The 13,553-nt window shown below is 37.0% G+C and overlaps 5 protein-coding genes across 5 annotated transcripts; 3 read left to right on the top strand and 2 right to left on the bottom strand.

The window, feature by feature from the left end:
• Nucleotides 1-163: 163 nt before the first annotated feature.
• Nucleotides 164-1,391, bottom strand: GCK72_017866 (uncharacterized protein; the record flags this gene model as incomplete). Its single annotated transcript, XM_003112585.2, has 3 exons — nucleotides 164-314; nucleotides 364-924; nucleotides 1,042-1,391. 3 exons carry the CDS (start codon nucleotides 1,389-1,391, stop codon nucleotides 164-166), a joined length of 1,062 nt encoding a protein of 353 aa, XP_003112633.2.
• Nucleotides 1,392-3,134: 1,743 nt separating this feature from the next.
• GCK72_017865 (uncharacterized protein) lies at nucleotides 3,135-8,422 on the top strand (the record flags this gene model as incomplete). Its single annotated transcript, XM_053732287.1, has 13 exons — nucleotides 3,135-3,267; nucleotides 3,446-3,533; nucleotides 6,273-6,365; nucleotides 6,425-6,638; nucleotides 6,685-6,892; nucleotides 6,939-7,051; nucleotides 7,106-7,230; nucleotides 7,363-7,446; nucleotides 7,494-7,732; nucleotides 7,778-7,901; nucleotides 7,951-8,164; nucleotides 8,213-8,334; nucleotides 8,380-8,422. The coding sequence occupies 13 exons, from the start codon at nucleotides 3,135-3,137 to the stop codon at nucleotides 8,420-8,422; spliced, it is 1,800 nt and encodes a 599-aa protein (XP_053581200.1).
• Nucleotides 8,423-9,560: 1,138 nt separating this feature from the next.
• On the top strand, nucleotides 9,561-11,277 carry GCK72_017864 (uncharacterized protein; the record flags this gene model as incomplete). The annotated part of the gene is made up of 5 exons (XM_003112302.2): nucleotides 9,561-9,652; nucleotides 10,162-10,282; nucleotides 10,355-10,537; nucleotides 10,584-10,733; nucleotides 10,942-11,277. The coding sequence occupies 5 exons, from the start codon at nucleotides 9,561-9,563 to the stop codon at nucleotides 11,275-11,277; spliced, it is 882 nt and encodes a 293-aa protein (XP_003112350.2).
• Nucleotides 11,278-11,509: 232 nt separating this feature from the next.
• GCK72_017863 (uncharacterized protein) lies at nucleotides 11,510-11,782 on the bottom strand (the record flags this gene model as incomplete). Its single annotated transcript, XM_053732286.1, has 1 exon — nucleotides 11,510-11,782. One exon carries the CDS (start codon nucleotides 11,780-11,782, stop codon nucleotides 11,510-11,512), a length of 273 nt encoding a protein of 90 aa, XP_053581199.1.
• Nucleotides 11,610-12,984, top strand: GCK72_017862 (uncharacterized protein; the record flags this gene model as incomplete). The annotated part of the gene is made up of 6 exons (XM_003112394.2): nucleotides 11,610-11,893; nucleotides 11,941-12,159; nucleotides 12,208-12,367; nucleotides 12,420-12,528; nucleotides 12,580-12,670; nucleotides 12,876-12,984. 6 exons carry the CDS (start codon nucleotides 11,610-11,612, stop codon nucleotides 12,982-12,984), a joined length of 972 nt encoding a protein of 323 aa, XP_003112442.2.
• Nucleotides 12,985-13,553: the final 569 nt, after the last annotated feature.

Below are 13,553 nucleotides of genomic sequence, written 5' to 3'. Positions count from 1 at the left end.
TCTTCATTATTGAAAAAAAAAACTTCAAAAACTTCAAAAAATGTATACAACAGTAGTAAGGAAATTGAAAGCGGAAAAATCATTGAAAAATGAGACAAAGCAGTGAGTGAAGGATTATTGAAATTTTTGAAGTAGTTTTTTTCATATTTTCAGATTAATATAGTTAGAACTTAATGTAGTTCCCAGTTGAACCAAAAACAGCAAGATACACCACTTTTGGTGTAATATTTACATATGCTCGTTTTCCATCACTTTCCCTTATTAAATAATCACGAGTAGTTGTAGTAGTAATATTGTCTCCTCCATTATCATCGCTGAAATTCAGATAAGTTTTACGTCAGTTCAATTAAGAAAAAAACGAACCGTATGTCCCACTCGACGAACTCCCATGGGTTCAATGATTTGTGACCAACTTTCCCCAATATTTCGTTCTTGTCTAAGTCAAACATAGAATAGATAGTGAGAACTTTCAAATTTTTACATCTTTCGTTGGATTTCCACGCATTCAGGAATTCGACAATTTCAGTATTATCGAGAGATGTGTGATTACAACGAAGATAGTCTCCCTTGAAGTGGATCAAAAAATCGCCAATTCTGAAATGGTCAACCTCCAAGTATTCGGTTTTATAAATCACAGAATTCGAACTCAGATTGCCGTTCAAACGACCTTCAAGCCAAACATATTGCTGGATTGGAGATTTTTTGAAGCATGCTTCCAACTCTTTAGGTTTTGAGTTGTCAGGCAAAAATATGTAACTGCGTCTGATATTTTCAAGGCTCGTTGGCAATTCGTTAAAGCTCTCGATTTCATAGTATGTAGACGGTCCGAAGAATTGTTGAATGTATGAGTGAACTCCTTGGATAATGGAATCTCTTCTCTTCCCATCATAGTTATATAGTGAGCAGGAGGGCGAACGATTCCAACTGTAATATCAAAACATTGTAAATCCATAGCATGTATGTATCACGAAAACTAAGACTGTGAGAACAAGCATAGCTTGTGAACAACAGTCAAAACAATCGAATCGATGAAATACTTACCAGCATGGTGTCTCACGGCTCATTCCAAATAATTCCATCGGCGTTATACACGAATAACCTTCATACAATGTTAAATGGAACAGCGTTCCTGCTCCAATAGAGAACTTTCCACGGGAGAAAGTATACGTGATTGTTTCAATCTGTTTAAGCCGATGTCCTTGAATTGATTGGATTAGATACTTGAATCTTTTGGAACAGAAAGATAAAAATAACAGCTCTTCAAGCTTAAAATGTCCAAAGATTTCTCTTTGAACAACAGTCGGCAAGCTTAAAATTCTCATTTCTGTTTCAGAAATTGGTTTTATTAATTGAGACTTCATGACGTTATTTAAAAGAAGGATGAGGTCCATCTGAGAAATCCTTTTTTCTGTGTGTACGGTTTCTTGTAGATGACGAGACAGACTAAACGAGTAAATCAATATGTGTGGATCCAATCTTATTTGCTCTCTCGACGCATCACTGTGTTATCTTGATGAATAAATTATAGATATATTTTGGGAGTACTGTATCTTGAATAGCTCTGCAATTATTTATCTGAATTAATTCAAAATAGAACCAAGTTTCCGAAATAGAGAAAACTTCGAAATCTCGATGTCTGTGTAAACTTTATTGGATAATATGTTCCCTGAAAAAAGTGTTGTGGTTTTCGGTCGGAAATCAGGAAAAGAAGGGATTGTAGCATACAAAAGTGTTTATAAAGAGAGAAAGAAAAAATAAACAGAGGCCTATATTCGGAAATATTTATGTTTACCGTCATGAAGCATTCCTACCGGAAAGAATAATATATTGTTGAGATTTCCGGGCACCGAGGTCAATTTGCAACCCTTTTGAATTTCAGTTTTAGTTTTCTTGATTTTTATTTCATTGGTAAAAAGTTCTCAAGTTTTCCCAGCTCCACAAATGTTTCACTTGGCTTGGAATGTAATTATTTTTCTTTAACCATGTATTTCATCTGTTGGGGGTACTGTAGTACTGTATTTATGTTTAGAGTTTTATTCACATTTTTGCAGAATTCACTGTGCCTACCGTAGCACGGCCTCCCACAGAGGCCCTCTCAAAGTACTGTGCGCAGTGCATTGAAAGGGCCTCCGCTGGAGGCCGTGCCGTAGTTGTATAATAACTCTGTTCCAAGTACAAAATTCCGATACTTCATCATAACTTCACACATCGCACGACACCACCCTACACACTGATTCCTAAAAATATCCGAGCAGACAGAAACTTGTTCACCAAAAATTATTCAGGTACAAAACATGATTGGATTTTCTTGATTGAATTCATTTCAACAACTCTTGCAACTATGATCCAACACCACTCAAAGTATAACAAATAAATTCAAAAAGAAGTTCAGGGATTCGAAAAATTATTTGTTAAAAAGGAAGTTCGTTTTGAAGGAATTTAGGTTGAACGGATCCAGTCCAAAACGGGAAATAATTGGGAAAGTTCGAAAGTTTCACATCGTGTTCAGTTTTTGTCGTCGTCACGCAAGCGTGCGCAGTTTCAACTCACAATCTTTCAAAATCTTTCAAAATCTAAATTGGAATACGAAACATGAATTGGAATACACTATCGGAAAAGGAAAGAAAGCCTGACGAACGTATCTTTCCTAACATACAATAACACGTCTCCTCTTCTCCTTCTCGTCGTCCCGCCGCTTCATCTCCTTAGCATAAAACGCGATCCTGCTAGTTGTCGTGTCTTCTGCGTTGCTTCATCTTCCCAATCATCCCCGTCTCCGATTCTTTTCCTTCTATCCATTTCTCTCTCTATGCACTTTCATTCCGTCTCTTTTCGGTTTCTTCTCAATTTTTCCTGGCCTTTTGATAAACCCGCCCACAGTGTCTTCTTCTCCGTCTCTTTCTACAACCTCTTTTTAGTTTCATCTTTCCGATCCACACCGTTTTTTCCCTCACTTTTTGGCAGTTTTTTTGTCGAGTTCAGGATAGATCCGATTCTAATCTCACATTCAGTTAAAACGCACTCGTTTATAACACAAAATTCGGCTTGTTTCTTCATTCAGTTGTTCATTTCGTGTCCGTTTTCTGTTGCAGAAGTTGGAATTTTTCAGTTTAAATTTTGAAACTTTCAGTAAAATGATTCAAGCGTTACTCCTACTTGCTTCAGTTCTTGGAGCATCTGTATATTATTGGCAGCATAATAAAGAATGGTCATACGTTCAAACATTAGATGGAGTGGATCGAGGAGAAATTATTCAACCAAATTATAGTGAGTTGGGATCAAGCACTAAGCACCATGACACTTTCAGAATAGGTTTTCAGCCGTTTTTGTAATTTCTAGTCCTGGAGTTAACCATTCGTAGTCCTCGGGTTTGTATGTATCTGCCTGAGCGTGACAGTACCTCCACCTAAAGATTTAGCCCTTCCAACGCTCTTTCCTTTTCCAGATGTCCATCCGATCCTCTACAATGAATGCGTTTGGCCAATTCTAGATCCGTATGAGCCGGATATTCTTAAGTATATTAAGAAGAGAAAGTGAGTTTCTCTTCCCTCTTTTAAAAGCCAACAACTAGTTTTTTTCTAACTTTTTACTTCTTCCTAAATGGATTAAAAAACCAGAAGATCAGAACACACACATCATTTTTTTTCCTTCTTTAGTCCGTCACCCACAGCGTTTCCTTTTTAAAATTCCAAGCGATAAAAACCCGACTGACTGTAACGTCTAGCCAATGAAGCCGTCTCCCCCAGTATTCATCCGCCACATTGAATTTTCTTCTGTCCATTCATGAATCCCCTCTCACGTCTATCAATGGCAATTACCATATTGAACTTGTTGGTGATGACGGGAAGCCATTCTTAGATAATGACAAAAGATATGAAGAGGAACAGGATAACGATGCAACTTTTGTTTTTGTTGCGTTTCGATTATCGAATCGTTGTGAGAACGGAGAAGTGCTGGTTGTGAAGGGGGATGGAGAAGAAGAAGGAGAAACTGAAGAAGCGAGACTGAAGTCGTCAACACGCAAAAAAGTAGAAAATGGATATGAAACACGCTGGGATTTTCTGTTTTTCATTGTGTACACGTTCTGGATCTCATAGGAATGTCCGATAGTAGTTGATCTTTGGAAAACTGACAGATATTGATTGGGGGAACTGTCAGAAGAAATTTCTTTCGTTTTGGTTATGTCTGAAAATCGAAAATTCCTTCCTCCAAATGCGACATGATTTTGTCTCCATTTCATGAAAACGCAATAAAAAACCGTCAGATTTTATATCTTTCAAAGCTTACGCTTCGCACGTAGACATCATAGAAACAATCGGAATTATTCAGAAGGGAAATTAGATGGCATGACAGTGCGAAGAGTTAATTGGAAAGTTTATAAATAGAAGGAGCTCCGAAGCCATGGGGATAAATTATAAGTTTTCTAGGACTAGATTCTAGAATTATCTTTTGTGAGATTTGATAAGAATTCAATTGATTCTGATATGAATTACAGTTCTGTTAAGCTATCGAGCATTTATGAATGTAGAATAGTACATAAGCTGTAAGATCCGGCTACTAAGAAACGATGGTCACTAACTTTTCAGCTTTTTGAATTTTGCATTAGACGACTTTAAATCTTCATTTTTATAGTGATCACCGTATTTTTATAACCTCTTCCAAGTTAAGTATCCTTCAAAGCGAGGTGAATCTCGGATCTCATCATTTAACTTCCCGAAATCATAACCGAGAATTATGAGACTCTGTGGCACCCTTTCCCTAGATTTTCTATCAGCCAGGCGTACCGTACAACCAATTTTCCCATCTATCAATCCATATTTCCCAGTTATCTTACAGTACTCCTTGGTTCCTCTCTTCCTAATAACATTCATTTCAATGAAAAGTAGGTCAATTATATGGATTCTCACATTCAGGACGTTGAGAATTGTGTGATGGTGTGAGAGAATGATCTCATCATTTCCAGTTTTTTCTTCTCCCGTTTCTTTTCTTTTTCCTCGAATATTAAAATATTCACCTTGTTCTTTCACGGACAACAAGATATCGCTAACATATCTGATCTCCCCTTTATACAGCATGTGTGTGTTGTTTCGTACGGAGATTGAATCATGAAGAAGAGAGAAATCCAGCTTTCTGTGAGGCTAATACATACACTCTTATCATTTCTCCATCATTCGTTTGTCTCTTTGTCTGGCAAAAAGTGTGTTTTGGGTAGAAAGGGGTTAAGAAGTTTTTGATCTACAGTACCGGACAAAAAGGTATGAACTTTGGCTGTTTTCAGTGGAAAATGACCAACTTTGAGAGTGTGCCATAGTAATTCTGATTGTCACACCAAGAAAACTTTTAATGGATCATACAGATCAAGGGTAGAACTTTATTTTTGTAGTTGACAACTTTTTTGTACGGACACTCCCTAGCAAGTTAAATATCGACAAAGTAATTTCTCCCTCAAATCGACCAATTTTAGTGCAAAATAGTGCGATTTTTGAGCTGTCGTCTTAAAATGATTATAACTCTCCAGAGAGTGTCCGTACAAAAAAGTTGTCAACTACAAAAATGGAGCTCTACGTTCAATCTATATGATCCATAAACAGTTTTCTTGGTGTGACAATCAGAATTACTATGGCACACTCTCAAAGTTGGTCGTTTTCCACTGAAAGCATCCAAAGTTCATACCTTTTTGTCCGGTACTGTAGGTGCAAACAGTTTCGAACGGAGAATCAAATTTTCTGGTTTTAAGAAATTGGGTGGATTCAAATTTTAATTTTTTCAATTTTAGTTCTCGAGCGGTTTTGAATTTCAACTTTCGAAATTAGAATTTCGGATAGAAAGAGGAATTTCTCTGACTATGGGATTACTGTAGACTCTTGATTTCTTGAATCCAAAATCCAAACGCCCTGTCTCAAAAAGGTTCTGACTCCTTATCCTATTGACAACGTTTCTGATCATTCACTTTTTTTACCTAGAGTATATTCGTATGTTCCATTAACTTTTGGCCTGTTCAGATCAGTCACAAATATTTTCCAGTTTTTTATTCTCTTATCCGCCTTCTTTCTTCCCTCAAAAATCGAATCTTTTCTCTTCCTCATTCTTCATCCCGCCGCCTCCGCTGTCGTTTCTGCCGCCATCAATGAAAGGGCATACGATCACATTTCATCACAGAAATCAAAAGAGATAAAAAGGAGATATAACAAGCTTTTCGAAAACACTAGAGTGGTTGAGAAGACAAAAAACTCTTCTTTTGATTTATAGGTTCCTATTGTAATGGTTTTCAGGCGCCGTCTTGCATGCCGCCCATCTCCAGAAGTAGAAGTGGAATGGATCGATGCAAAGATTCAAATCACATTCAAATCCGAAATGGCTATGAGGTGGGTCAAGAAGTCTTCAAATAATAGCAACAAGCATCCAATTGAAATTATGTTTATAGTTGCGTCGCGTCGGATCTAAGCGGCTTCTCCGCTAACGATGATGTCTTTGTCTCGCCAGCGATAAAACTAGAAGCAGATTCGCCGTTGGAAATACCGTACACAAATTTCGCAGTGGAATGTGAGCAGAATGGGAAGAGAGTTTACAGGAAATCTTTCTATAACTATAAGAAAGATCAAGCAGAGAAGAATATCCAGGCGATGGAGTCTACTCCAGTGAGCACTAGATTTTATTCCTGAAATCTAATTGAAAGGTTTTCAGACAAGTCCATCGCTTGCAGTCCTCTATTTGAGATCAATGTCTCATTCTCAACTCAGAAGAGAATTCCCAAAAATTGTGAAATCTACGAATAGATTTGGATTCTATTCCTTCCCAATGTTCAACAAAATCTCTGATAATATTACGGACTTGGTGAATAGAACATTCTGGCATGACGAGGTGAAGCTGACCGTTGGACAGTACATGAAAAGTTTGTTTCACTGGAAAAACAATCTATCTATAAATTTCATTTTTAGATGAAAGATACTGTAAAATATTCAGTAACACGAATCTATCAGGAATCCCGTCTGACTATGATCTTTCTAATTTCGGACAAAGTTTGAAATCTGATTCTTGCTCTGATGACGACGTAAGACTTCGTTGAAGTTCCTGGATGTATTACAACCGGTCTTAAAATTTCCAGAGTGTTGCTGAGAGACTCATCGAACAATGGGCCCAGTTCTCGATTCAAAACACAGATCACTGCTATCTATCTCACATTTTCGTAAACAACACAATCTGGTCGAAGTCGCTGGACGACACACTGAGGTTTGGTGAATGATCGTTAGGGAAGATCTAGGAGATTTCAGAGAGGGGATACTGTAGTTCTAAGAGGGGGACAAAGGAATCTTGAATACGGATCACGATGTTACGACGATAAACAAATTTAGCTTGTTTCAGTGCGGTTATCGAGCAATTCCAGTTGAATGAAGTCTTCAAAAAGACGCTTGTTGTTGTGGTTTCAGCTGAGGGAATTCCTGTCGGGTTAGTGAAGAATTAGAAGACGTTGACGTCATTTGTTATGCTTTTAGAACATTTGGAAACAGTTACACTGGAAAAGTGGAAGAAAGAAACCCTATTCTATTGGCACATATCCCGGATAAACTGAAGAAAATGTATAATGACCACATGTTCCATTTGGAAAGCAATCAGAATAGATTGATCACTCATTTGGAAGTTTTTGATCTACTAACCAGCTTCTCGAGACTCTCCAAAGATCAGGCAATCGTTCCAGTACGTGATGACTTCATGGAATGGAAGAGAGATCATGGTAGGTTATTCTGAAATATGCACTCTGTATTTTTGAGAATTTCAGTCCGCGGAATTTCCCCATGGCAAACTCTGATTCCACACAACAGGACTTGTTATCATGTTCCAATTGCTGATGAGTACTGTCTTTGTATGGAGAACAAGATTGAAATCGAGAAGGAATATAATCAGTGAGTTTACAATTCTTGAAGTATGTCATCTCACTCATCTGAATCTCAGAACATATGCGATCGCCTCAAGATTATATGAAAAAATGGAGACAGAGATAACAACAAACTACACCTGTATACAAGAGACCACGTGGATTGAAGAGAGAAATTATACCTCTGTGTACAATTTAAACGAGAAGGTGTTGAATGGAACAGACCCTTACACTGAGTTCTTGATTTTTGGTGTCAGAGCGTACACGAAGAAGACTAACAGTAGAAAGAATGTGAGTAAATTCCTTTTTTTATTTCCAGTTGTATGTTCCAAATTTCAGTTCTTTGTGAACGTACTGGGTCTCTTCAAACATGATGTGAAAGACGACTACAACTTTGACAAGATGTATCCATATGTGACGGATACATTGAAGAGTGGTTGTTTAGCTGGATATATGGAGAGGTAAGACAGAATCGTAAACTCTTGTTACTAATTCATCCACTACAGATTCTGCGAAATGTGTCATGGTGCTCACTTCTTGACATCGTAATCCATAATTAAAATCAGTGTCAGCCAACCATCATATGTAGGATCTGGAGTACAATCTATTGGAAGCTTTAATTATAAATTGTCTGTGTATATAATCAATTTCTCGTTCACTTAATTGACAAATCTGTGGAATTCCTCTTCCAAAACGGGCTTTGAACTTCGTTTGATCGTTTCAATTTGTTTTTTGATTTGGTCTAGAATAAATAATAAACTTGAATGAGTTTCACATTTAATCCCCTCTGCGAACGAAACTGTGAATAGGATGGCCTCCAAAATGGAATCTCAAAGATTAATCGAAGTTTCAAAACAATTGTTTTGTTTGGTTTTGGTTAGAAAGTCGTCAACATGTGAAATCGGTTTCTGCAAGTAGCTGTTTTTGAAGAAAATGCTTTCATTTTATCTATATTATGAGTTTTCTGTTCTTCTTTTGAAAAATAGTTGTTGAAAAAAATCTACTGAATTCTCCTTGAAAATACTATTTTCGTGGCGAGAGTTTTCAACTACAGTAAGCAATTTTAAAGGCGCACGCCACCTATTCTTCTTCTTCTTCTTCTTTGCTTTTTCTTCTTTTCTTTTCAACATTTATTTTTCTTTTCTAGTTTTTGTACTGAAAAAGCAAAAATAAGAAACACTGTAATATTTCTATTACAACGATAACCTTATTTATCAAAATATCTCTTCAAATTCCTCAAAATTTCACATTTTGCTGCGAAACTCACAAAAAACAATTTTTCCCAGAAGAATTCGATCGAAAAGCAAGATTCTCGAAAACTGTTTAACTGTCTACGTTTCTCATTTTTCAATGCAATTGCGCTCCAATGTACCCTCAGTGTTATTTCATCGCCTTCCGGTGCTACATAGTGTTTGTGTGCACATCTCCGCGTCTCTATTCATCTCATAATCTCTGCTCTAACAATTTTCTCTATCTCTCTTATGCTTCTTCATCTTTCCATCGTCGTTCTCGTCGACTTCTTCTCCGTCTTTAATCACTTTTTCTCTCCCTCTCAAGCTTTCTAATTATATTCAAGCGTCAAGTGAGAGCACTTCGATTGCTCCCAAAACGATGATTTATCTTGTTACACTATCACTTATGTTAACAGACTGGAACAGAAACGACGAAAACAAATCGTCGTTATGCGATGAGGCCGTTCGGAAAAGAGTGCCTTTTGTCGATTCTTTTTGAGCTCTGTGTCGTCCTCTTCATCGCTGCTGTCACGCCGTTGCTAATCCGGTTCGTTTTTCGCTTTTCTTTACGTTTTTGTTGCTCAGCGTGACTTTTGTTCACATGGTGATTGAAGTGGTCTTCTCTGTTTTAGCTTTCTGCCGAAAAATATTTTTTGAAACATGTTTTTGTTTAAACATAAGAAATTTTCATTGAAATATTTTCAATTCCCTTCAATTTTATAAGAACAACGTTTTTCTCTCAAACAGAAAACTCAAATTGTGTAGCAGACAGCTTGGCAGCAGCTGAAACGAAAAAGAAAGTGATTTATCTCCTGAAAAATAAAAAGTTTTTAGTTCACTCTATTATTATATTCCAAAATCTTTCCCCTGTCTTTGAATGTAACATAGAAAACATTCATTATAATTAATTGCCCCTTTTCAATGACATTCATATAAAACCTCTCCTTTTGCGCCAAACGTGTCTCAAATTTCCCTTGAAAATGCTTCTCTTCCCTTTCGATTTTTCCATATTTTCAAATTGAGACTAATATTTATTAAAACCATTCCAATTTTCAGATATGCTCTTCTTCCCACGTCGGTTCATCATCAATACCCTCTCAACGTCGTCTTCCATACATGTGATCATGACTTGCACAGCGTCTGTTCATTTCCTGCCGCCACTCTGGAGTACGAAAAGGTCGTGTCTACTTCTTCACTTTTCTTTTCGTCTCTTTCCCTCTCTTTATACATAAGTTTTTTTTTCTTTCAGAACTCGCTCTTCTCTCCGAATGTCGCCTACTACCTGAATGTTCGTCTGAAGTTTGCTGATATTTCTAACTCGAAGCAACTTGGACTCTTTCAAAATGTTATCACAATCACTGGAGAGAATGAGCGCATTTTGAAGCAGTACACTAAAACAGCGTATGTGAAAGAGCCAGGGCTAATCACGAAGGTTTGATATTATTTTTTGTGGATTGAAATAAATAAAAACATTTCAGGCATCACGAGTATTCCTCTTCCCACTCTATTTCCTCGGATTTTTCTATGATTATAGTACATTGGCGATTCCGATGAGTGCCGATTATCTGGAAAAAATTGATTCACCATCGACGAAGTTAGTCTTCACTGTTCAGGATAAATTTGCAAATGTAAGTATTTTCTGAAGATAGAAAACATACTATTTTGTTACGATTGCTGTTTTTCTTTTCGAAATATGTAGAGTTGTCTGCAAATTGTTTTGAAATATATCATTTTCAAGGTTTGATAGAATTCTATATTAGAAATTGTATAGAATTAAACTGAAACAGTTTTCTACGATTTTTACAAAATTACAAAATAAATATATAATTCTTCCAGATCGAAGAAGCCGAACTAATTGTGACTGCTCGCTTTGGATTGATTCGACATCTTCTTTACTACTGGCCCACCACATCATATGCTGCAATTTCTTTATCTTTCTTCGCATTTGGAGTCTTTATGATCGTTGCGAAATTAGGATATCAAGAATATTCTGCTAGAGCGAAAAGCTTGATAGAACGAGACAGACTGCAAATCACGAAGTCGAAAGGAGAAAAGAAGACTGAGAAAAATGAGAAAAATGAGTTGATTCCGGCAAAAAGAGCGACGGAGGAGATAAAGAGAGATGTCAAAAAGGAAATTCCAGATGCTTCAGAAGTTCGGAAACGGAAATAATAACTGAAATTGTGTTCTCTAATTTGTGTATTTTGTATTCATTGTTGTATAGAATCTGTTCTTACTGGTATATCTTCTCGCTGGTGATCTTCATCTTCCCCATGTTGCCTTATTACTCATAAACGGTTTCATTTTTTATTATATTAGTCTGTTTCAGCTTGTTTTTCTCGGTCTAACAACCACTCTGTTTATCTATTCGATCACATTACTTTTTTTGTTATTGCTATCAGGATTACAATATTTTCTCGACTGAGAATCTCATCAAATGCATACTTCCACTAAATATAATAATTTTCAGTTTGATATGTGGTAATGTCAGCATTGCCATGTCAATGTTGTCTGGCCACGCGTCCACCACACAGCCAGCATGTCTCGGTTTTTGTGGCCGAACCCTCCTCCTCGGAAACCATTCAGAAGACGTGGCGACGGCGACGTCGACTTCTGATTCAACGTTCTCAAGGTGTGGACCATGCTCGTTTGGGTATCGGAGCAATGCTGCTTCCATCTGCGAGTCATGCGACAATCCATTACAACCGTACGACTGGATGTACCTGTTATTTGTTGCCCTCCTCCCATTGCTTCTTCATATGCAATTCATTCGAACCGCCAGAAAATAGTGAGTCAGAAAAGAAATGAATCATTTTTAATAATTCATTGTTTCAGCTGTCGAACCCGCTACTACGAGGTATCCGAATACCTGTGTGTCGTGTTGGAGAACGTCATCGCATGTGTCATCGCAGTGCTCATCTACCCACCTCAATTCTCATTCTTCCTCAATGGATGTGAGAAGACTGGAATAAAAGAATGGTATCCGGCGTGTTACAATCCAAGAATAGGATACACGAAGACAATGCGATGTACTTATGAAGTTGTTTTTCCATTGTAAGTGTTTTTTTTTCTTTTTTTCAAGTTTCAAATAATACATTTCAGATATTCGATCACATTTATTCACCACATAATCTTGATAGCTGCGATTCTTATTCTACGATCCACGTTGTACTGTGTGCTCCTTTACAAAGCGTACAACGGGAAGCCATTCTACTCTGCTATTGTTTCGGTGCCACTTTTAGCTGTGATTCATTCAATTTTCGTGAGTATTCATTTCTAATATTCTTACTTTATCCATATCATTTGTATTTCAGTCCGGCGTAATATTCTACTCATTCCCCTACATTCTTCTCATCGGTTCGCTTTGGGCAATGTGCTTACACCTCGCATTGGAAGGGAAACGACCATTGAAAGAAATGATTGGTATGATTAATTTGATAAAACTGTCGAGAAAAGTAATTTCCGAATTTCCAGTGCGCCTCGTTACGTCACCAACACATTGGGTGTTCTTATCGATCACAATGTTGATGCTGTCATTTGGAGTCATTGCACTAATAACTCCACTGTAAGTTTTAGTTTGAAATGTTTCTTTCTCTCGATCCTCTCATGCCAATTACAGAAGAATTTGAGGCATAAGAGTTCTGGTCATCAAATGATATTGTGTTATTACTTATCATTATTTTTACTATCTGGTCCAAATTTCAATTCCCAATTCCATGTTCTGTTATCACACAATGGCAGTCATGTAACCGATTCAAGTATCATTCCAGAGAAATAGCATATCGATGGACACTCCTCTGTGTGGTGCCGGTGCCATTCATCTTCTACTTGCTAACAATTCCATTCAGTAATCCAACGACGACGATGCGTCTCAGCTAGTATCAGATGATTAGAAGGCTAATTCAACCCATAATATAGAATGTGATACTCTGTAACCCTGTCCGAATAGTGATATCAATCAAATCTGTAGTCATTTCATGTAAAATAACTATTCCATTTTTTATCTCAAAAACACATCATCATCATCATTATTATAGCTCTCTTTTACTCCCAATTTATTCATATTATCCGGTCTTTCTTTTCTCTTTCTTCCTTTCTTTTCCCCTGTTTGTGCTCCTGTTCGTGATCACAATTTGCCATGTTTCAACCTGTTGTTTCCCAAAGAATGCCCTCCCAAAAATTCCCCGTTATCTCGTCAATTCTTCCTTCAATTTTTTCGAAGGTTTTCAGTCTTTTTTTCTATGTAAAATACCTATTCCAACCCAATCCCCCCGACGGGTCAACCGTTCGATATTCCACGCGCAATTTGTTTTGTTTGGAAAGAGTTTTTGTAAAATATCTGGATTAGTTTCATTTTTAATATAAACGATTGAATTATAATAATGTTTTAAAGCTTTCATAGAACGGACCTCCTTTATATATCTTCTCAAAGCTTCGCAATCCAAGCT

This window comes from Caenorhabditis remanei, chromosome V (assembly GCF_010183535.1).
Source record: "Caenorhabditis remanei strain PX506 chromosome V, whole genome shotgun sequence".
Lineage (NCBI taxonomy): Eukaryota > Metazoa > Nematoda > Chromadorea > Rhabditida > Rhabditidae > Caenorhabditis > Caenorhabditis remanei.
Note: the sequence above shows the minus strand (reverse complement) of the source record. Positions and strands in the feature narration are given on the sequence as shown.